A 23482-nucleotide genomic window follows, 5' to 3' on the forward strand; every position below is an offset into this window, starting at 1 on the left:
TAGTGATGTTTTTTTCAGGTTAGTTAATTTAAATACATGTATTTCCTCCTAATCAGTTCACAAATAAACATATGTCCAAATCTCTGAGGTACTTTTTCCTATCTATCTCCATCTGTCTGAAGACTTATTTTCTCTTGCTTTGATAAAGAGATCTCAGTTCCCCACATCCAAAAATATAGAACATTTAGTATTTTATTGAGTAATTGTTAAGAACATAAAGGTAACAGTTTAATCAGTTGTACTCACGTTGTGAACGCTTCATTTTGTTTTGCCCCCAGATAGTAGGAATAGAGATTAAACATGCCTATCATGAAAGCCACAAAGACCATGATAAATATCACCATGAACTTGAAGATGTCTTTCACAGTTCTCCCAAGTGATATCTGGAGTGGTCCAAAGCTTTCATTAGCTGGTAAGATGTAGGCAATCCGTGAGAAACTTAGCACCACTGCAATTGCATACAGCCCTTCAGAAATGATCTGAGGATCAGATGGATCCCAGTTTATTCTGGCTGGAAACAAAAGATGAGAATTCCTGTCATTATAACATGTGCTTATCCATGGGAGGTCTTTTTGGACCACCTGCTGCCAGTGCTCTGCCTAATGCAGCCCAGGATACCACTGGCCTTTGCTGCACAGGCTCATTGCTGGCTCATGTTCAACCTGCAGTCCACCAAGTTATGTTTGCTAGCCTATAAGAAAACCTGGCATTAAATATTCACTGTTAACATTATCCATACACAGAGGGTCTCCAAGCAGACTTCAATGTACGTGCATGCATGAAAAAATGCCTTAACTAGCTGCTTTTAGGACTTAGGTGAAATTTATAAATTTCCAGTGAAATTTATAAAACTACAATTTAATGCATTTCAGAATATATATATTTTACTTGCTCTGCTTTTCTACAGTCTGGATAACACAGAAATGCAACCTTACCAGAAATAGTACCTGAAGCACAGAATACACATAGAAACAGATGTAATTCAATATCTAGAGAAAAATATCTAATAATGGTAAGAGAGATGTGGTGGTCTTGAGAGTGAACACAAGTCAACAGTGCTTCTTTTTTTTCTCATTTGGGCAAAATACCTTCTAGGAATTCCCAAATATGCCACAAAAATTTATGAACATTTGTATCTCTTACTGCTAAAGTGAGTAGATTGAGAAATATTAAAGTAATATAATAAAGTCTCTGACCAAATAATGTACAAAAGATATACTTGCTTTGCTGGCAAAGCAGGTTTAACAACCACCTGCATCTCATTGCTCAGCTCTGTCCCTGCATTAAAGCACATTCCATTCACAGTTGCACCACCACAGACTGGTTTTCGACAGTATTATGTAATTGAACTTATTAAAATTATCTAGAAAAGGGGTGGGTGTCAGTGACTTTATTTTGATATTAGATAATTTCAGTGCTGTCTAGAACTGTCTACAAAAAGATGTACAAACACAGTCAGAACTATGATCCAATAGCAGAATCATAGAATAAGCAGAGTTGGAAGGGATCCATGAGGATCATCAAGTTCAGCTCCTAGCCCTGCACAGCACCATTCCCAGGAGTCACGTCAGGTGCCTGAGAACATTGCCCAAATGTTTTCTGAACTCTGCCAGGCTGGTGCTGTGACCACTTCCCTGCAGAGCCAGGTCCAGTGCCCAAACACCCTCTGGGTGAAGAACATTTTCCTAATATCCAACCTAAACCTCCCCTGACACAGCTTCAGGCCATTCCTATGGGTCCTATCACTGTCACCACAAAGAGATCAGTGCCTGCCTCTCCTCTTCCTCTCTCAAGGAAGCTGCAGATTGCAATGGGGGTCTCCTCTCAGTCTCCTCCTCTCCAGGCTGAACAGACCAAGTGACCTCAGCCATTCCTCATGCAGCTTCCCCTCAAGGCCTTTCACCACCCTCATGTCCCTCCCTTGGACACTCTCCAATAGTTTAGTGTCTCTTTTATACTGTGGCACCCAAAGGTGTCCCCAGCACTGGGGGTGAGGCTGTCCCAGCTCAGAGCAGAGCAGGACAATCCCCTCCCTTGCCCAGCTGGCCATGCTGTGCCTGATGCTCCCAGGACAGGGCTGGCTCTCCTGGCTGCCAGGGCTCTGCTGCCTCATGTCCAACTTACAACAGGGATAACAAAGAGAAGAAGTGGGAATTTCTTCAGCACAACATTGTGAAACTAAGGTATTATTAAAAGAAAATCAGTTTGTTTTGGCCCAAGAAGTGTGCAATTAACTCACCTAAGGTGTAGTATTTTATGTTGGGCTCCAGTGTTGGACTTGTCAGATCTTTCATATTTGCATCAACGATGTTCTGGGCTCTGGATGCATGCCAAAATGCCATAAACCTTGCTATAAATGATGCTGCAAAAATTGCTAACATACCAAAATCAAGCATATTCCATAACTCAAACAGGTATTCCTTTGGACCTTGAGACCAAATTTCTTTACATTCAGACCATATCATGCCTGTGTAAGATAGAACAGAGAAAACAGCATGTTCTTTATTCTTCATGCTTGTTCTATATTTTTATTATATATAGGACATGCTCTTGTTGCAGTCAAACTCAAAACTATTTTCATCAGTGGCAATTCAGACAGAAAATGAAATTCTTGGACTTGCAAATTCATATACATTCTGAGATTTCTTTCTCAACTGAGTAATAATAACAATCTTTCAGACTGCTTCTTCCTGTAAAACTACAAAATCTTTCCAAGAGAGGAATGGGATATGAGTATAACCATCTGTTACAGACTCAAAGAAACGAGAAGAACAAATGCTTTGGCATGAACATATACTGGTGGTAGAGCTAAAGCAGAACTCACAATTTCTTATTTGCCATTATGCTGGGTACAGTCTCTCTTACTGAAATTGAAAATATATGTGACAAATCATCATGAAAATAAGACTCAGACCTAATGCTTCTTCAGTAGTATAAAGGTATCTGTTCGATTCCTAACTACTGCCCCTTAGTAATAAAATTAAAGTAGAATATCAGTTTATGTCAGCTTTTTCAGTCGTGAAAATCCTTTTTTCTTTTCAAGGTAAAAAATATATAATTATGAAGTACAGTTCTAGGATTCTAAAGAGAGTTAATACTGAATGGAATAATGTCACTAATTCTTATGCTTATCAAATTCAAATCACTTTTCATCATTTTCAGATAAGGACAATAGCAATGTCAATTATAGCAGCTAAATTCAATGTCACATCTGTATGCACGAATCAATTTTTCATAAACTGTCTTATGCATGACACTGAGAAAAGATTAAATTAGCAAAGTAGAATTTCAAATTGGGAATTTATTATTTACTTCTTCATTACTAGATGAAAATATTGATATTTGTAGACTTTGGAAATCTAAGTGCTATCTAATTCCTAAAATAAGAAATTATAATAACTTATAAACAGATTTACAATTAAATAAGTAAATACTGCCAAGGTCTTTTAAAGCTATAAGAATCAGTTGGTATACAAACTTCAATCACAGTGAGATCACAAAAGCAAAATATTTTAAGTGCATAAGCTCTTGAATGGATAGCTTGAATTTAGCTCACACATATTACTGTCTTAACTAACAACCAGAATCCAGATCCTTAAAATACTTGGCCATCTAAACCCTACCGGACCAAAATGTAGTAGACTTGCAATTAAGAATCAGACAGTTAAAATATTTTGGAAGGTCTGTGCTCAAGTTCTGGTGCTGAAGAGTTCTACATCACCAAGTCGAATGGGTCGGCTCAGAGTACTGCTCATAGCACGCATTTCATTCCTGCATTGGGATGGAAAAATCTACCACCAAATCTTCAGGGATCTATATTCTTCTCTTTCATCACTAATATATTCAGCTAATCAGTATTAGTTCTGCAGGCATGCTTGCAAAATAAGAGAATAAGAGACAATCAGACACAAAAAAATCTTGACTCATTATGTAAAAATCTTTCCCTTGGAAGCTCATGCTGTGATTCAACCAACCCAAAAACTGGTAGACACTTTGCTTTGATATTCATAAAAGTGAATTAATTCATATTCAGATAATATAGATTTCACCTAAATACTTTGAATGTTTGTGATCAATTAGATGCATGAATCCTGCTACCATCCAATAAAAATCACAAGGCCCATGTGGGAATGCAGACAGCTGAATAAACTCCCTTCTTTGCAATTTTTACAGAAAACATAAAAAGGAAAGGATTCTGTTGGATTCAGCTTCACTTGTAATCATAGCAAGGCAAATTTAAGCAAAAACTTTTACCTACTACCCAAGAAATAATAAGCATCTCCATCCATGAGAAACAAGATGTTTTCATCCTAAAAAGCTGTTTTACATTGTCTGTTGTTTCATTAGGTCGGAGTTTGGTGCCATCAAACCTGTCAGCTGCATTCATGACAAGCAGACCAAGAAAAATGGTGAAAGAGGCTGCATGGGCTACAAACTTCATGAATGGTCCACGCATTATCCTCCCCAGCTGCAACAGAGATTAAGAAACACAAGGATATTGCACTGACTGATTCCAAATAAAATGCATATAAAGAGAGCAGTCACACAGATAATCATACATTTCAGTAATTCAAAAAATCAAATATTTGAAAGTGTATACTATGATGCCCTCTTCAGAGTCATCTTTAGAAATTTCTATTGATTTGCTATTTTCAAAGGAATAATCTCATAGTTTCACTGTTAGGATAGCAGCAACAGATTAACAGTGAAACTGAAATGAAAAAACATAAAACATATATTTTAGCACAGTGGTTTGAAATAATACTGTTATTATTTTGTAACACCCATTTCTATTATAGATAAACAAGAGAAAAACCTATCAAAGTTTTTAAATTTCTTAAAACTAGCTAACTTCATTCTGAGGCAAGACAGAAAATAAGATTTTGACACACTTACTAAAAGCATTATCATCATGAGTGAATTATGAAAAAAAGAATTCCATTTCCTGGCTGATGTGAGACTCAGTTTAGCACAGTTATTGTGCAATTTTCCCAACTTATTTTCTTTTTAAAAAAAGTTGTGACATCTCAAGAGGTTACATTTGTAGTTCTGTAGAGTCTTAAATTCCTTCTGACTAGTACAATGGAAAAGTTCTCAGCTTTGTAATATCTATGACCAACTTAAAAAATGATTTAGTGCGACACTTTAAAAACCCAAACGTTCCATACAAACTCACATGAAGTTGATCTTTCAGCAATTCTTTATCTCTGAGAGTGCCTGTATTAACATTAAAAGCCTTAGCTAGTCCACCTAGTTGGCAGCTGCAGAAAAGTACTTTTTAATTTCAGACTGACTGCATTTGTATATGACAAATAAATCATTGAAAAAGGCAAATAACAAGTACATAAGTCACTGCTATCGCAGAAAATAATTTGAAATGTGTTGTATTTCAAGGCATTTTAAGAGAAAACTATTCATAAAGCCTCCAGCCACAATGCCAAAAAGTGAAAATAATGTAACTGATTTTTATGTCTAGATTGAAAGACATGAAAAAAAAAATGGCAATACTTAAAAAGGCTACTGAGTTCAACCTGCTAGAATTCTGGATCTCATACTGCAATATGTTCAACAATCCTTATTGGAGACTATTTGTCCCTCTGACATACCAGCAAGGGAAATTTTCCATTAGGGAAAGGGATACTGGCCAGCTGAAACAGGGATTCAACACAAAGCTCAGTGAGGTCAGAAACTGCAACCCATCTTTATTGGAAATGTTTTCCATGCTACATATAAACCAAACCAGATTTATTGGTAGCACCTAATCCCAGACAGAGCATTGCAAGTGAATGCAGGGCAGGTTGAGTAACTGCTTTGAAGACCTCACAAAATAGGATGAATAGTAGCACTGTCTTGACATTTATTGAGTTATTTTTAATAATGAAAAAGAAAATTGCCTTTGAGGCAATTGGCATCAACCCACAGCTTGAACTTAGTTTACATCTGAATCAATGGAAAATGAGTATCCTCTGCATCTGACTGCTAAGGCAAGAACTAAATAAAAAATTGTTTGACTCCTTAGTCAACCACTGTAACTTAATTTACTACATATTGCAATTAGCACGACTCATTTACCTGCCTTAATAACAATTGTCTGAACCTGCAACCCTGCAGCCATTCCATTCTAACTGGGCTTTAAAGCAACACATTTCTGAAGGATTATTTAAGTGTATCTTAAGATTCCTACAGGAATCTACGTGCAGAGGAGTTAAGAGAAGGCCCTGAGAGGTTTCCCAGGCTGACCTTACTGCAAGGAGCAATCCAATAGGCCATGGAGAGGAAGGGCAGTCCCACTGCAACTGCAAGGACAACCAGAAACTTCACTGCCATCGTCTGCTGCCGCAAGCCCGACAAATTCTCGTACCAAATCGAGAGCAGCTGCTGCTGGCAGTTTGGATGTGCTACAAACTAATAATAAAAGAAAAAGAGCAAAAAAATATCACTACTATCAGAATAACTTGTTAGAATACAGCTACAGGAAGTGCATTAAGAAAGTTGGAATAGTGGAAAGGCAGTTTATATTCAAAGCAGCATTAACACGGTAATAAGGAAAACTATTTTGATAAGCCAAATCTCCCAACAAACAGGTGTGCTGTCATCAGCAACAATAAATTTGACTTTAAAAACTTATTTATTAACACTATGCTCTATCACAAGCTATTAATTTCATCTAAGGCTAATTTGTCTGGGCAAACTTTTTATGTTTCTGACACTTGTAACTTTAATTTTCCTGCTTCAGAAATTACAATAGTTTTGAGTCTTTTGGTCTGCAAAAAACGCTACATAATCTTCACTTAGGGAAGAATGAATATGTGCTATTTTCACATGTTAACACAGAAAATACCATTTTTCTCAGCTGGCATGAGAAAACAGCTGTCACATTTGCAGGAAATCAGATGAGGATTATTTATAACTTTGTTCTGGAATCATTTGGACAAACTGCAAAACGAAATCTTTCCTACAAGGCTGTTTGTGTCCTCTAGACAGTATAAGAAGCATCTTACAAAGGTAGATGTTAAAAAGTAGTATATTCTCATGCATCGTACATTTTTAAGTCCAAATTTATAAGTAAAATAAAATTTAATTGAATGCAGTATTTTTTTTCTAGATCCTTTCTCTATGCTTAAAAGATGACTGGCTGAAGGTACAAGAAATTTCTTTATTGAGATAAGAGAAAGTGCTGCAAGAAAGTTCATGTCTGCAGAGGTATTAAGACCCAAACAGTATGAAGGACCCAAGCTCAGTGTAATCTGTTCTCTTCAACAGCTGTTTCAGCTTTCTTTAGTGACTGTAGCTTGGCAAATGTTTTGCAGGTTTGTGTTCATATACTGGTTCAGCCAAACTGTTGTTTTTTTCTTTTCTTCCCTTCATGAACACATAAATGCACCTCACATATAATTTTTTTGTGTGTGTCTCTCAGGGATGTTAACTCAATTTTTGTAAAAATTTGGGGTAACATGCTTTTGAAGTACACTTTTTATCTGTGCCTTCTTGATCTTTGATAGTGCAAACTTCAACATGCAAATCATTTCTCCCTGGCTGACATAAGTTACCCAGAATTTTACAACCAAGACAAGTTTCCTGGGAAATTCCAACATTTATGCAGCTATAAACTCAGTTGGTTTCACTGAGCACTATTCAGATGGACAGCAGAGTATTAAACTGACAGGAGAAATGAAAGCAAGCCAAAGAAGGGCCAATAATTTCTGCAGTTGGCATTGCCTAAAGCCTGAACAAAGAACCACAGTACTGATATTCCTAGGTTATGTCTTGAATCCCTTTGTGCAGTCATAAGTCCAGTTTCTGTGAAACATGCAGTTTCTCCAGGTTTTCTCAAATTTCTGAGCAGGACACACTAGCTTGACAAAAAATTGTATCAACATTTATTATGTAGTGCATGGGACTGATGTGCTATTCTCTAGCTTTTATTAAATCTTACATTCCTCCAGGCTTCAGTAGTGCAAAATTTTTCCACCTTTTTTCTTTAAAATAAAACTTTAAAATATTTAAAATAAAAACATATATCAAAAGTTTCTGCACATAGCTACACATTGTTTCAGGGTCATTTGCTCTCATGCTCATTGTGACAAGTATTCACCTTAAATATCTACTTCTTGTTTATATTGCAAGCAAGGATTCTTTTGATGGCAAAACCACTGTGCCCAAAGGGCCCAAATACTCATTTCAGTGTTGCAGGCTATCAAAAACATAAAATTTAATAATAGGACAATTTTATACCACCATCATGACATGCCTGTTTGATCATCCTAATTGCTTACTTTTTTAACTTCGTACTTGATGGCAAGTTTTAAGCGGCTGAGGCTGGGACGACCATGCTCTCCATTATTATGGCTCATCTCTACATCACCATTCAAAATAGCTTCCACTTCTTCTGTATTCCTGCACAAATCAAGCAGTCCAACTACAAAATCTTTGCATTGCATAGACAGTTTCTTGTAATCATTCTAGGAAACAGAAGCGGAAAGAAAAAAACTTGGTGTTTAGATCCAACGGGAGAGAAGCAATTCTACATTCCACCTACACCTCTGTGAACATGGATAGCTTCTTTGCATTTTGTTATGCTTTCTTTTTCCCCAAATGTTCAAGGAGTGGGATCCATCTCACCTTGGTTGTCTTGCATATCTACATTATCAATTTTGAGTCACTCCTTTAGATGTGCTTTAAAGGAAATTAAAGTAGGAAAAAAAAAACACTTTCAGAAACATTGTATGACACATTTTAATGAACAGTTCAAGTTGAGATGTATAGCACAGGGAAAATTTTTCTATTTATTGTCACAGAAGTCTAGAAAAGATGCAGAAAATTGCACTGTAGCAATTTCAACTGGGCAAGATGAGCATCCTACACAGAATATATCTAAAGAAATTCCCAACCTTCTTCAAAATTGCATAAATATACTGAATTTTCTAAGGCCTAGAATTGCTCTTGTAAACTTTGGCTTTTTCCTTTTCCAACATCTACTTTAGGTTGCAAACACAAGGTTTGATTGCTGTTCTCCATCAACACTGCCTGCAGTGATACAGCTTGTGTGGTGACTGCAGCTCCACTCTAGCTCAAGGATTTCACAAGAGACTTCACTGTGTGAGCCAAAATGTTGCTCTGCAACTGCAGCTTCAGCTGCTTATTGCTTTAACTAATAAGAGTTCTCCCTGGGCACTGTTTTCCAAAAGACATAAGTCAAACCAGAAAATGGTATTTTGATCATTGCAATCTGCAATTCATTAACCACTCCTTACATGCAGCTGTGTTTGGGTCAAAAGAGTTGGACATAGCTGGGCAGACAGGGAGTTAGGTATAGATGTGTATCTAAAGCTAAAAAATTCTCACAAGTGACTTACATGTGTCAACAACTTCTGCTATTTTTATGATTTCTGCTCATTTTAATGTCTTAAAAAGATGAAATTACTGCAGAATTTTTCCTAAACAAAAGGAATGGAAGAAACCTCTAACCACCCCACACCACACAGGACTGCTCATCTAGTCTCTGTGGCATGTTGAAAGCAATTTTCAACAAATACTTTTATTACACTGACATATTTCTCCCTCTTCCAGTCTGTTCTTCAGGGTATTCCCTCTTCTTCCACTCTTAGTTTCTAGTTAGCCCCTTCTCTTTAAATACTTCCCTCATGCTAACCACCATCTAATGCATCCAATATTCATCTTGGAAGAGAATGAGCATGCAGGATACCCTAATTTATTTGCTGAGGGTGTACTTCATGCATCTTTGTGCTTTATTATCCACAACACTACAATAACAGTTTATTACTGGATATATTAAAGGATTGCATCCAGTTTTACACTTCACTTTGCTTAGATGGATGCAAACATTCATAGACAAATATTTACAGACACTATTATACATTTACAGAAAACTGCTAGTGATTTATTTTTTTAATAATATAACATAAACAAGGCAACTCAGATCTGTCATAAAAGTAAAAGGCATTTCAATGCCATTTATCAACAAAGACAACAGAAGCTAAATACTGAAACTAATAATTTCTTGTCATTCTGGATGATTTATTACTGCTTTATTTTTTTTTCCCTCCATTCAGATGAATAACAGAAGAGGCTAACCAAAATCCTGACTTCTGGCACTACAGAAAGACAATTTTTGAGAGCAATATTTCATATTCTGTTTGGCTTCATTTTTGTGCAGAAGTTAAAATTTGGTGTTCAGTATTTTTAACACATAAATTTTCTCTTCCAAACGAAAGGAAAATTTTCCATTTGAAATTCACAAAGGAGAAACATAGACACAGCAACCCACAATTACCCTTGTATTATTAGGTATCAACTCTTCCAAACTGATATTTGACCCTTGAATACCAGTATAAAAAAAACAAATAACTTCCAGTAAACATAAGAGGAATATAATTTGGCTTTCATAAGAATTTATGAAGCATGGTAATATATTAGTATGTGTGTTTTTCCTGGTAGAAGATAGGTACATACATCCACACTCTTCAGTATTTTCCAGCTCAAGTGACTGACCCCTGACATGAAGTTTCAAAACAGTTGGTAAACAGACCATTACTCTACAGGGGAGTTGTCCCTTCTGAATTTGGTACACAGTACCACAGTAAGTTAGCACCCTGTAAGTTCATCCACAAAATCCATCAGTTTATTTTCTCATTTGCAAATGCAGTAAAACACTTCCCCCTCCCATGAAATACTGCTACAGCTGTGACCAGTGGTAGCCAAGATGAAAAGTTCTCAGCAGCCCCGTTATGGCAAACAAGCTTTGGGAAATTGAGCATTGCCCATCACTGCCTCCACCTCAGCCACAACACAGGCAAAGTCAGCTTTGGCAGAACAAAAATGAAATGACACCAAAAATGGTCTATACACTCTTCAGTGTCTCTCTGTCACACACACAAATAAAGCTCTCCTTCTCTGAGTCTCACATCCCCTACATTTATGTGAGCCAAGGGAATGGGGCAATTTTTTTGGCTTAACTTATTTTCCAAAATGGACAAAGGCATGGATGATGAGTTCTCCTTTACCACATGTTGTAAACTTAGTAATTTTTTTAAAACCCATTCCTGGCAAACTTTAGATAGTAGCTAGAATTAAATTAGATGGAGACTCTAAAAAGAATCAGCACTGAATTCTGCAGTAAAGCAGGCATCCTTTATTCTCTGCATGCAACAACATTGGTTCAGAGTTCCTCAGCAGTTTAGGAAAAAAAAATTGTGCTGAATTTCACAACACCAAGGATAAGAGAGCAGTACTAGCTGCTCCCACCCTGCAAAAGGAAGGTAATAATTTGGGGTGAGCACTGTGGGGAATGAGGAACTAGGGGAACAATGCTGGTGGCAGAGGGATGAGAGTGAGAGCAGCACTGCTGAGAGGAGTCCCCCATCCCTAATGTTCATGGCAGCTGCAGACTGTCTTGGGGGGCCAAGTAAGGCAGCAAGCAGGCTCTTGTCACTCTGACAACTTCAGCTGACCATGCCCTGCTTTACCTCTTAGCAAGAGACCAGGAGAGCATCACTACAGCTGTATCTCCCAGGAAAAGTCTATTTTCACAATCCCCTGTGACCAGTCACAGGCTCCTGCTGTCCCCCAGTGTGTTCCTGGGATGAGAATGCTCTCAGGATGCAGCCTGACACTGAACCCCAGGGATGAGATGGAGCAGAGCTCCAGACCATGTCCTGGCTCTGCTTGGTGAACTGTAGAGGTCAAGATCAGAAATATGGATACTGATATACTAGAACTCAGGATTTCAAAGTGAGATGTAATGTTGGATTTAGATGTCATAGTAGGTACATAAATACATTATTTCCCTTTCAGAGGTGGTCCTTCTGCCTTCAGTGTTTCTCTCTTTCTTCTCTAACAGGTGGTGTTACTTTTTATTTAGAGAGCTGACCATAGCTGTAGTGAAGACTGGGGTCCCATTTCTGTAATGGGGGTTATATAAATGAAAACAAAACAAAACAAAACAAACAAACAAAACAAAAACAATAAAAGAAAATCACAACAACAGAAAATTAGACTTTGAGATGATAAATTGAATTTTGCTTCTCACCAGAAAAGCAAATTCGGACAATCTTATTAGGGGGATTACTTTACAGCAAACAGTAATATATCTATGTTGAACTTAAAAACACATTTTCCATTTCATCCCTTTAAACAATAAAGCAGTCAGTTGCCATTATAGTTGCAGTGGACTTTATAATAAATGCTAATCTTATCCATTTTGAATAGCACTGGGCCACAGCTGTCCCTCTCAAACCTTCAGGCCACACCTCTGCAGGGCAACATTTGTCATATATCATCTACATTTTTATGGAAATAGTAAAGATATTAGCTCTTAGGTGGGCAAACCATTGAGATGACAGAAAACATGAACACTGTCTCCAAAAATAAAAATATTCTATATAATATCAAACTTTGTAAAGCTGCACACTAAGCCATGTCCTACACATGCTCTGATGATCTAGATAATCTTTAAGGTCACTTACAACCTAAACCATTCTGTGATTCTAAGACATGAAACTAAATTAAATGGTCTTGAGAAAATCCTGAAGAACTCAGAATTACTCATGAAGGCTGAATTAGCTATTTGTTTGACACAGAAATATTTCTACGCTGTCCTTTATGTGTCTGTTCAGTTATTCTTCCTTCAGAAGTAATTCTCTACTTTTTTCTGATTTTACTCTAACAAAATACACTTCTCTCTTAAATAGTGCAACACTTTTAATACCTGCAACAAAATAAAAAAGGCATACCATGCCAAATGACACTACTGCATGGATTTGTAGAAAGAAAGGGGTTTATTCCAGAGAATAATGGTTCCCCCTGACTATGGCATTTCCTATTTTGTACAGATCACAGTTTCATGGCCAGTGTTCTCTCTAATATTAGAATAAAGAAGCAATTTATAGGACAATCATAAAACAACCAGCATCACAGCTTAGCACTGATCCTTCCTATTGCCTCTAAGGAAAACCTGGAAATTATCTGTATCAGTGGCTGCTGTAGACAACCACTTAAAAGTTCCCCTGTTACAATACCCTATCAGCACTATAAAATAGGTGACCTAAAATGGTGTATTACCAGAAAGCTCAGTTTTAATTTAGGTAAGGTTTGAAATACTTTAAATGGCTCAGGCTAACCCTAGGTGGAGCTAAAGATTTGCCATGTCCAGCTAACATATGCACTAAAAATATACTTGTTTTGATTACACTAACACAAGTAAAGCATTTTTACCAAACCCACACTTTTATGCAGTGACTACACTCTCCACATAATTGTAGCAAACTCCTGAAATAAAGCAGGGGTAATCATTTTCTAGATTAATTGCTGGAAGCAGGGATATGATCTTGCAGGGGTCCAAACAAGCCCAAACTCAGTAAAGCTGACAGCCTCCATTTCTCTTAACTTTTACACACTTGTAGTGCCTCCACTGAACCTAAGGCAGATATTTTGCAGTCAAGTCCCTGGCCAGTCTAGATATTGTAAATGTCACTGCTTATCAATAGTGTAAATGTCAACTCCCATCAATTCAGTTATAAATGTACTCCACAATCTTTAATATTTATCCAGAACCACCACATGGTTTTAGTATCTATAAAAACCTTCCCAAAAGGCCTTATGCTGCCAGCTGACCACTCCTGGTGAAACCTTAAATTATTGGAGAGTTAAATTTCTGCATTGCCTTGTGCTTGAGCTTCTCACTGTTCCCCTTCCACTCTCCATTCTATCCAAAGAATATGTATATTCCCAGCAGAGCCTGGATGATTAATGCCAGCAGTATGGAGCTGCTTTGTCTCTCATCTAATCTCCTGTTGCTAATGAGAGACAGTATCCAAAATCTGTTAAAATTCTTTGTACAACACTACACCAGAAGTGAAGCTCTCATTGTAGAGAAAGCAGCTGAGACAAAAGAGGAACTGGAAAAACAGAAGCCACCAAAGAAGAACCTCCTCATGGTACTTCAGAGCTGTCTGCAGAAGCTTGTTCTGTGATTCAGCCTGCTTGGGTTCTCACCTGTGTGCTCCACTCCCTGCCTGGTGGTGCCACAGACAGGTGCTGTGCTCCCATCCATCTCCCTGATTGTGTCCTGCAGCATGCACCTGAAGGGCACCTCTTGCTGGCTGCTCCAGATGATGAGTTTATTTATCTTTATAATGATCTCAGCTTGTGTCACTCCAACTGTGGTAAAGGGATCTATGCAGTCCCTACAAGTCAGACATGCAGCTTATCTCAACATAGCTGTAAACTTAACAGGCTGCACTTATGGTTTATGATAAATGGTTTTCAGCTCTGTTCTAAATTTACTCTGCTTTAAGTTAATCATGTCCTTTTGTTCTCAGCAGCAGCTGCTAAAGAGAAAGAAGTATGTGGTTTCAGTTCTCTTCTCTGAACTATACAGTAAATCAGTGGATGAAATCTCAGTCCATTGATGTCCTAAAGGTTTCTGCCAGGGACTTAATGGGGCAGATATTCATCTGCAATAATCTGAAATGGTCCTACCAGTATTTTGGTTTTTTTCTCTTTCTCTCTAATTTCAGCAGATCAGCTGCTGTTCTTAAGATCACCTTGTACATTTCTTCTCCTTATTTTCCCTCTCTAATAAATATTCTGGTTTCTTATAACAAATTGGTGCCACAAAGATTTACCTGTGAGCACGAGCCCAGGGTAATTCATTCAGAACTGCAGCTCCTCTGCTCAGACTGGCTGAGTAGAACTGTGCCACTGTTAAAATTACTGTTAAATATTGATCATGATAATATCAAACACTTGCTAGCACCATGTTGGAAATTATTCTGTTACAGCTTTGGAAGGATGTTGATCACCTGCTAGTGAAGTCTATATGTATTGCCCTGTTACAGGAGTATCTGCTTTTGACAGGGTCCTGTGAGGCAAACCCAGATTAAGTGATTTTAGCTAACCCAGGTCATAAATAACATTGGCAGTATTTGCACAAGGCCTGACTTTACATTTACTGATAGATAAAACATTACATTCTTACTGCCTGAGCTGATGCTTCAAGAATCTATGGAGCCTGGGTCTCAACTATTAATATTTTTTCAAAAACATGCATTTATGAAATACTAAAATTGTGTAACTTGTGAAAGTAAACCTTTTAACTCTAGAGAGTTCACATATAACTAAGTACTAATAAGTAAGAGAGAGGGAAAAGTAAACAGAAATACCATAGTAGCACATTAAAAAAGGATAAGATTTATTTAGAATGCTCCTTGTGAATGAATGCAAGAATCTAAGAAGTGTGAAAGCTTCAAGTCCAAATAAAAGAAACTAAAGAGAATGCACGAGGGTTTGACAGAATCATGGAACTTGTCTGTCGTAAGTGACTAAAATGTACCACTTTAATCTCCTCCTCACCCTAAACCAGCTTCAGCCATGGGTTTGCAGGGCCTCCTTCACTCTCCTGCCGGACAGAAGTAGAAAATTAGTTCACTGGCACATTCTACACTCGCAGCATGAATTACAATGAGCACATGGCAATAAGATATTCACAGAGATTTAAATCTTCCATTCAATTGAAAACTGTATCTCTTCCCAGATTATCTTCCTGATTTATGAAGGATAGAATTTGCAGTTCTCCGTCTGCCAGAAACCAGTGTCCCTCTACTCACCTTGAACTCTTTTTCGATGTTGGCAAGCACGGCCAGCTCATTGCTGAGCTCTAAGGCAGTCATGACAGGGTCTTCGCTGGACAGCGACAGATAGGCGGGGCTGGCCAGGCCTTTGTAGGCGTTGATCCTGGACCTGGAGTGGCTGAAAGAGTCGTGCTTCTGCTTCTGGCTGCACTCGGCGCACTTGCAGAAGTAGTCGTGGGGGCGGTCGATGCGCGCTCCCTTGCGCAGCAGGGTGTGCACGATCTCGTACTCGTGGCAGTGCGCGGCCAGGATGATGGGGGTGACATCGTGCGAGAACCGCGTGCCGTCCTCGTCGTACGCGTAGAAGTCGTCGTGCTGCAGCTCCGACTGGCTGGGGCTCAGCGCCAGCCGCTTGCCCTCGGCGAACGCGGGGTGGCTCAGGATGGCTTCCACGATGCGGACGTAGCCCTTGCTGATGGCCAGCAGCAAGGCGTCGCCCACCCGGGCCAGGTTCTCCTTCTTGAGCAGCAGCTCGGTGATCTCCAGGTGCTCGTTGGCCACCGCCAGCTGCAGCGCGTTCTGCCCCATGTAGTCCACGCAGTTCACGTTGAGCGAGGGGCACTCTTCCAGCATCTTGCGCACCACGGGGATGTTGCCGTACTCGGCGGCGTCCAGGAAGCGCTCCTCCTCCAGGGACAGGCTGGTGGAATGGTCATTGAACATGTAGGCTGGCCCCCGGCTGGCCTGCCTCCTGCCCTTCTCCCGCAGAATGGTCTGCCGCCGCAGCGCCAGCCTGCTCTCGCTGCCCCGCCTGCGAGCACACGAGAAAGCGTTAGTTCCTCTTCATGCCACGCCATGTCCACTTTCAGTAGCAATTAATAAACTATCCCAATCCTCTATCTGCTGTGCAGTTTGTGTGCAGCACCAGAAACCCCGCCTTCGACGCGTTTTGTGACCACTGTTACTACACAACCTGAGAATCGGTAGCCAGCTACGTTTTGTTTCAACAAGAAGAAAAAGCTCTCATCAATCATCATTTAAAACTACGCCTTTTTTTTTTTTTTTTCTCATTTTGTCCTCACAGCTCATAGCGAGAACCAGCCACAGTGTGAAAGGAGTCAGCAGTCATGGGATGAGAAATGCTCAGGACAGCAGGGCGCACAAAGATGGAAACTCTCTAAACTCCCTTCTGCTTCAGGCTGACTTCACTTGCTTTATTCTCTCTACTCCAGCAACCATCTAACTTACATTTTAGCCCTGGTTTCTCTTCTTCACACTGATGATGTTTTTCCGACATCTATAATTGAATGCTCAGGCACTAACTGAATCTGAACAAGATAAAAGCACATCAAATACATTGTATGACATCTCTAACTCCCCATCTCTGCCATTCTTTTCATTACTACAGTTCATAATCTTGATCTGCTATTTATTCCTTCATTCAGGGGCTTGCCAACAAATTCTTGATTCATGATAGCTCTGAAATGCTGTCCAGTCTGCTACTACTAAAATCCCCAGCCATTTCAAACCATAATTATTAAATACCTCATTAATAATTATTTAGTGATTATTGTAAATAAAGTGAACATATCAAACTTAAGTTTTCTGTGAAATGTTACAAAATTTGCTGCATTCTCTTTAAAAAGAAGAAAATATAATTCACAAATTCAACCTTATTTCAGCCAATTAAAATCCCAATATTCAATAGAAATTAAGTTGCAAATAATTTTCTCTTCTAGAATTACTCTGTGAAACTACTTAATATTCCCCACAACTTCATAATTTTTCTTTATTGAATTAGAAGAATTAGTAGTTTAATTATTCTTTACATATATATGCTCAAATACACTTCACTACATTCAATATTTCCCACAAAAAATAACCATGAGCAATATTTTATCCATTACATACTAATAAATATGAATTTAAACACCAGTAAAAAAATAGTCCTTTGTGACTCAAAATTTCTTCACAAAAAGTAACATTGCAAGGTATTATTTATTCTAGGTTGTTTAGATTTAGCTTTAGTATATATTTCCTTTCTGCTTCTTGCCTTCTCTGTTTTACAGATACAGTCTTCTGCAGCATTGGAAATACTTCAAATTGCCTTAAGTCTTATATATAAATGAACCGTTTGTCTGTAAGATAATAATAGGTATGGAATGTGGAATATATCACAACTGGCAACACTAACTATTAAATATAATTATTAGTTTCATCATTTGATATTTTTAATAAATAATTTTTCAGAATTGTTAGTAGGTATACATGGGTGCAGAGGGAGAAATCATGGCAAGGTTGCTCTCTACCATTTTTTAAGTGCACCAGGTTTTCCAACTTTGTTAGCTCCACACTGGCTTCTCAGTTTTGAGTAAACTGATTATCTAACTGCAGCAGAAAAATAATCTTAAATGCAGAATCCCTCCTATTGAGCAACATGCTGCAAATCCCCAATCTGTGTTGAACTGCTTTTTTCTTCTGTGCAGCACAAATTACTGCTTGACATAATTTAAATAATTTCTGCTGAAGTTATTTCACAGAAGGACAGAATCATTGAGGTTGGAATAGACCTCCTAGATCATCAAGTCCAGCCTTTGACTGATCACTACCTTGTCAGCTAGACCAAAGAACTCAGTACCAAGTGATTGCACCACCTCCTTGTGCAGTCCTTTCTGATGCTTAACAACCCTTACCATGAATAAATTATTCCTGATGTCTGACTTGAACCTTCTCTAAACAGGTTATAAACAGATAATAAATTCAACTCACAAAAAAATCCGAACATATTTTTTAAACTTCTTCCAAATAACAAAGATGTGTTCTGTGTAGACTTAAATCTTAGTTAAACTAATTGTCAATAACAACATAATTCATGTAAAACATGCAAAACTAACCCAGTATAAAATTATTTTGCTAATATTTGATCCTTGAACAAGGAAACCAACCCTTCAACAGAATCTTGGTCATTATTTTTTTCCTGAGATTCATCAGCTTCAGATGTCTGGGTTGATTAACTGACCCAATATAATGCTTATGAGGATAGAACTCAAATGTTTAAAACAGGGCAAAGGAAGCATTGAGTACCTCAGCCTCACTTGGGTCCTTTGTCACTGGCTCCACCAGCATAATCAGTCTGTGGTGGTGAACTGACACAGCCCACAGCCAAAAACTGCTGCTCATTAAACACTTCCTCTTTCATTTTTCAAATAATGGAAAGAGATTATATTTCTGTTCTAGTAATACATTCAGTATGGCTTATCAAAGCAAAGGGTAATCATTGCTAGTGAAGAATACTTAGAATTAGCATCTTTGTCTAGTACCATTTCCTCTTTCCTTGCCTGCATTTAGAAGAAAATCATTGCTCAAATGGGATATTAAATACACACATTCCTTACACAGAAGCTCATCATCTGAATTAGAACCTATTATAGAATGAAATAGAATATATTTTTATTGTCTGCTGGCCTGTACCACATACCTGCTGCAGACCCCTAGAATTTCAATGAAATCAATTTTTCCTGCATCAATGTATTTCATATGTATGAAATTAACATCCTGGTTTGTCCACTGCAACTACAGTCAATTAAATGTAAGGGTCTGCAATTAACACTGGTTTTTGCAACAAAAGACTATAAATACGTTTAATTGCAACACAGAAATATGAATTTTCTCTTTTATTATTTCTGTTTAATTAGACAGGGAAGCAAACATTACTTCAGGAGTTTGTTTAGAAAGTCCAAGACATTTGATGGACTCCAAGCACAGGGAAAGGAATTTGATGGTCCAGAAGAGTATGATAAATCTTGTTATATTCTGATGTTCTTACATTTACTTTACATTCATTAAGGTCCTTCCAGTTCATTTTTTCTTAAAGAATGCTCATGCCACAGGTGCTGGCCACATAAATCTTAAAGCCACTTGAAACCTCATCCTTTTCAGACTGTAACTGTTGGTTGCAAGACACTATCAAAGCATTTTGGGCAAATGCAGTCTAAAGTACAATACTCATTACTCCTTGGTACTGAAGAGCCAGTAAGACCAAGGCTGGAATATTGTCATCACTTTGGATACCATATCACAGGAAGGAGTTCTACAAAATTAGAAATTAAATGCAACAAAGAGCAACAAAGGTTACACAGTCTCTACCATGTCTTCCACTTGAAGACTGATTTTGTGAATTATACAGGATGGTACTCCACTCATCTCACTTCCACCCTAGGATCAGCAGAATTCTAGTATAAATTAGTCATTTTTATCTTCTCTGTAAATAGAGACATTTCTCCTATCTACTTTTTTAATGGAGAACCTATATTTTTCCACTGCTTCAAAGAGAATCCCAGCAGATTAGGTGAGGCATCCTTTAATGCATAAAATTAACAGGAATATAGACCTGGAATTTAACAGGCATATAGAAGGATGATGGAGTAAAGTCTCTTACAAGTATAGATATCACCTCAAAAAATTCCCATTAAAATATCAAACTCTGCCTTTAAGGAAATTGCTGAAATTTTATTATCTGCCACTAATTGCATTGAAAGACTAATCTTGAATTTGACTGTTCCAGTACTCAGAAACATTAACCTAATTTTCACCCTAAATTTTGAAATCACCAATTAAGATCTATTTTACTCAAATTAAGTAGCATTTTGCTCTGACAGTAGCTACCTGCAAAACACAAACTCATAGCAACCATATCCCCTCTCAATCTTCATCTTGCTGAGTGAAATTAAGCTTCTCTCATTTCCTGCTACATCCATGAGATTAAATATTTCACAGAACAAAACCCTTCTTGAGTACAGCTTCCTAAACTTAAAATACAGTAATCCCTTGTGTCAGTGTTTGTAGTAAAATGATTAGACACCTTTTTTTGGTGCAGTACATCTTTGGCTATCTCTCAGGTGCATTTACATCCAAGAAATCACTTAGACACTATGGATTCTCCTGCGAGGGAGAATTCTGCCTTTGCTGACTTTCCTTAATCAGGTGTCAGACAATGAATCTCAGATTTATGAACTGAAAGAACTGTGCTGAAAGAACTGATTTTGACCCTCAACTTCCTTTGAGGATATGAAGTGTCATTACAAAGAGCTGTGAAGATGGGAAAGTTTGGGCATGGGAAACAACTGTGAGTATCCACAGCATTAGAATCCAAAGTAAAATGTTTTGTAGGAGATTCTGCAGTATCTGATAGAAGTTGAACAAGTTTGTATAATGACAGGGTTAGAGTCCTCATCTTCCTTTACTCATTTAAAAGAGCTTATAATACTTTAAAATTACTTTATAAGAGCAATCTGTTAATGCATTTAAACCTAAGGTTTGGCTTTTCGTCAAAAGTTGTTAACCTTTAGAAGACTGAGGAACATCTCAAAAAATTACAACATATACTAAAAGAATCCAGCTTTGCTACTATCTTCACGACCATGCTTTAGTAAGAGACTACACTGCATTTATTAATACAAAACAAGACATAAAACCTGCTGTTCTCATGAAAAGAAAATAAATGTGTACTCATGTGCACTGCCAACAGTGCAAATCTACAGGCTGGAAACACTGCAAGGAAAAAAGGAGGCTGATACTACTAGCAGCATCCTCAAGGAAAAAAGTCATAGAGATAAATGCTTTCAGAGCAAACTAAATGGAGAAAGTTGTGTTGACACACTGGTGTAATCACAAACTCCTCAATCCTGTGAAGTTCAAGAATTTTGAAAACTGTCCAGTCACTGTGACAATAGTATCCACTGTTTGCTCAAAGTGCATAGCTGAAACAAGGTTGAAACCATTAGTAATCACTTCTGAACCAACTCTATGGGGAGGCTTCCAGAAAACTTGAAAAGCCATGAGCCTATTTTTACAAACAAGAAAAAAGCTATGCTAAATCAATCATTTTCAATTTTAATTATTTTATGCTATTGGTAAACTGTCAATAATTAGCAATTAGCAAGGAGATTAGATAGGAAGTAATACCAAACAAGATCATCAGCACCAAACACCCAAGAATAACTCATCTTAAAATTTTGCTAATTATTTGTATTTGGATGTTCTCTTTTTCTACTGTCCTTTATCACACTTCTATAGAAAAAAATATAAAAATACATGCAGCATATAACATTATATATAATCTGCCAAACATATTTTATAGAATTATACATTGATATACATAAAATAATAGCAGCATATATAAAAATAATATAAACTCCATTTAACTAGAGATAGGATGGGAACTGAGACAGACACATGGTGTAAACCTCTATATGATACCATGCTAAGGGACAGAAAATGAAAGGCTGTAGAAAATAAGATTAAATTGAAATTCTAAATGTAAAGACGGTAAACATCTTGAAACAAATATCTGAAAAAATATGGGCATATCCTTTGGCATGAGGATCCAAGGTTCTTCCATAATCCTTAAAAACTGGTGGTGAATTATAAGTGACCTGGGGCTGAAAAACACTAAGTAACAAGCTAAAACCATCTGTGGACATGTACAATAAAGCTTACAAATAATCAGTGACAGTGACTGTCTTAGAAGTAAGAAAACCACATAGTGAACATCCCTTAAGTATTTAATTTAGTAGCAGATGAAAGGTACAAGTAAGAATATTTTTTGCCTAGTGGGGTTTTTATCAGAAGATGTACACCAAACACACAGTATGAAATATATCATCTGTAAGACTTTTATTTGAAATATTGGCAAAAACTGATTTGACTTCTGCAACTGTTCTGCAGGTCTTTCTGAGACCTGGACTGTCAAAGTTTTTTTTGTTCACAGACTGCTGAGGAGTGTTTTCTCCAAGTTGATTGATTATGTTGTGCAAATACTTTTGTACAGAAGCAGTTAAAAACAATTATGTTTTAGAGAGTGTTTCATCAATCCCAGTTTGTGAACCTGGAAGGATAATAGCCTGACAAACATTCTTCAGGAAATAAAAGATTTTTCTTTGTCTTCTGAAAAGTAGTTTAGTGGCTATCTAATGGATGATGGAGAGAAAGCACCCAACATAAGGCAAACAACCAGTTCCCAGGCTCCTTATTTCATTTGTCATTCATTCACCCTAATTTTTACTCTTAGTTGAGTAATAAAACCAGTGGCTTATTATTGATGAAGTAGATTCCAACCACTGAAATGAGAATGACAAGTAAATAGAAGTATTTAGGGAAATGATTGGGAAAACAGTGCTCTGAATAAAAATGGCCTAAGGAGAAAAGTAACCTGGAAAACTGTAACTGAGTCAGCTTACAGATTTATCAGGAACAACACATAAAAGGTTATAGCACACAGATTGCTTGAAGCTTTTAAAGAGGGGCATGAGATTTAAATTCTTCCCTAAGAGGGGAAAAAAGAGAGAAGAGAGTGCTTTACCAGCCCAGAGGCTTTTATGCATCACAATGGCAAAGCAAACAGAGTCACTGACTATTCTGAGTTTTAAAGGACTCATGAGTACGACTGAGTCCAGCTCTGCTGTAAACAGCCCATATGAGGAACAAACCCACAACTCTGGTGTTACTAGCACCAGGCTCTGACCAACTGAGCTAATCTCAGCATCAGCACAGGACATAAAGCAAGGGAGATGACATGAAGAAATGGGTTGGGACTGCTTAGTATGGAGTGTCAAAAGATATCATCCTTTTCTTTGAGCATTACTAACATTTTAAGCTTTAATGATTTCTATGGATCTGAATTTTGTAGGTCTGAAGATTGAGTTGCACCTGAGCACATTCATAATTTCATGCTGGCTGCTGAAAACATCTGACAATAAACTTTAAAGATAATTTTTGAAGCCTAATTTTAGTGCCATTACTGAAAAACTGAATTCCTATTTTTCAGTTGTTGATCTTGCTCAGAATGGTGTCTAGCTGTGCCTGCAAAACTAATTCCTTTCTATGTAACACCT

At 37.6% G+C, this 23482-nt stretch overlaps 1 protein-coding gene across 1 annotated transcript in view; it reads right to left on the reverse strand.

Moving 5' to 3' along the window:
- Window positions 1-23482, reverse strand: part of TRPC6 (transient receptor potential cation channel subfamily C member 6) — a 76283-nt gene that overhangs the window by 14390 nt on the left and 38411 nt on the right. The window contains exons 2-7 of the mRNA XM_079302238.1: window positions 15627-16401; window positions 8277-8462; window positions 6241-6405; window positions 4255-4468; window positions 2240-2467; window positions 247-511 (exon numbers count right to left, since the gene is read on the reverse strand). Of these exons, the coding sequence (XP_079158364.1) occupies window positions 247-511; window positions 2240-2467; window positions 4255-4468; window positions 6241-6405; window positions 8277-8462; window positions 15627-16401 (1833 nt within the window). The remainder of the gene's footprint in view (window positions 1-246; window positions 512-2239; window positions 2468-4254; window positions 4469-6240; window positions 6406-8276; window positions 8463-15626; window positions 16402-23482) is intronic.

This window comes from Erithacus rubecula (assembly GCF_903797595.1).
Source record: "Erithacus rubecula genome assembly, chromosome: 1".
Classification (NCBI taxonomy): Eukaryota; Metazoa; Chordata; class Aves; order Passeriformes; family Muscicapidae; genus Erithacus; species Erithacus rubecula.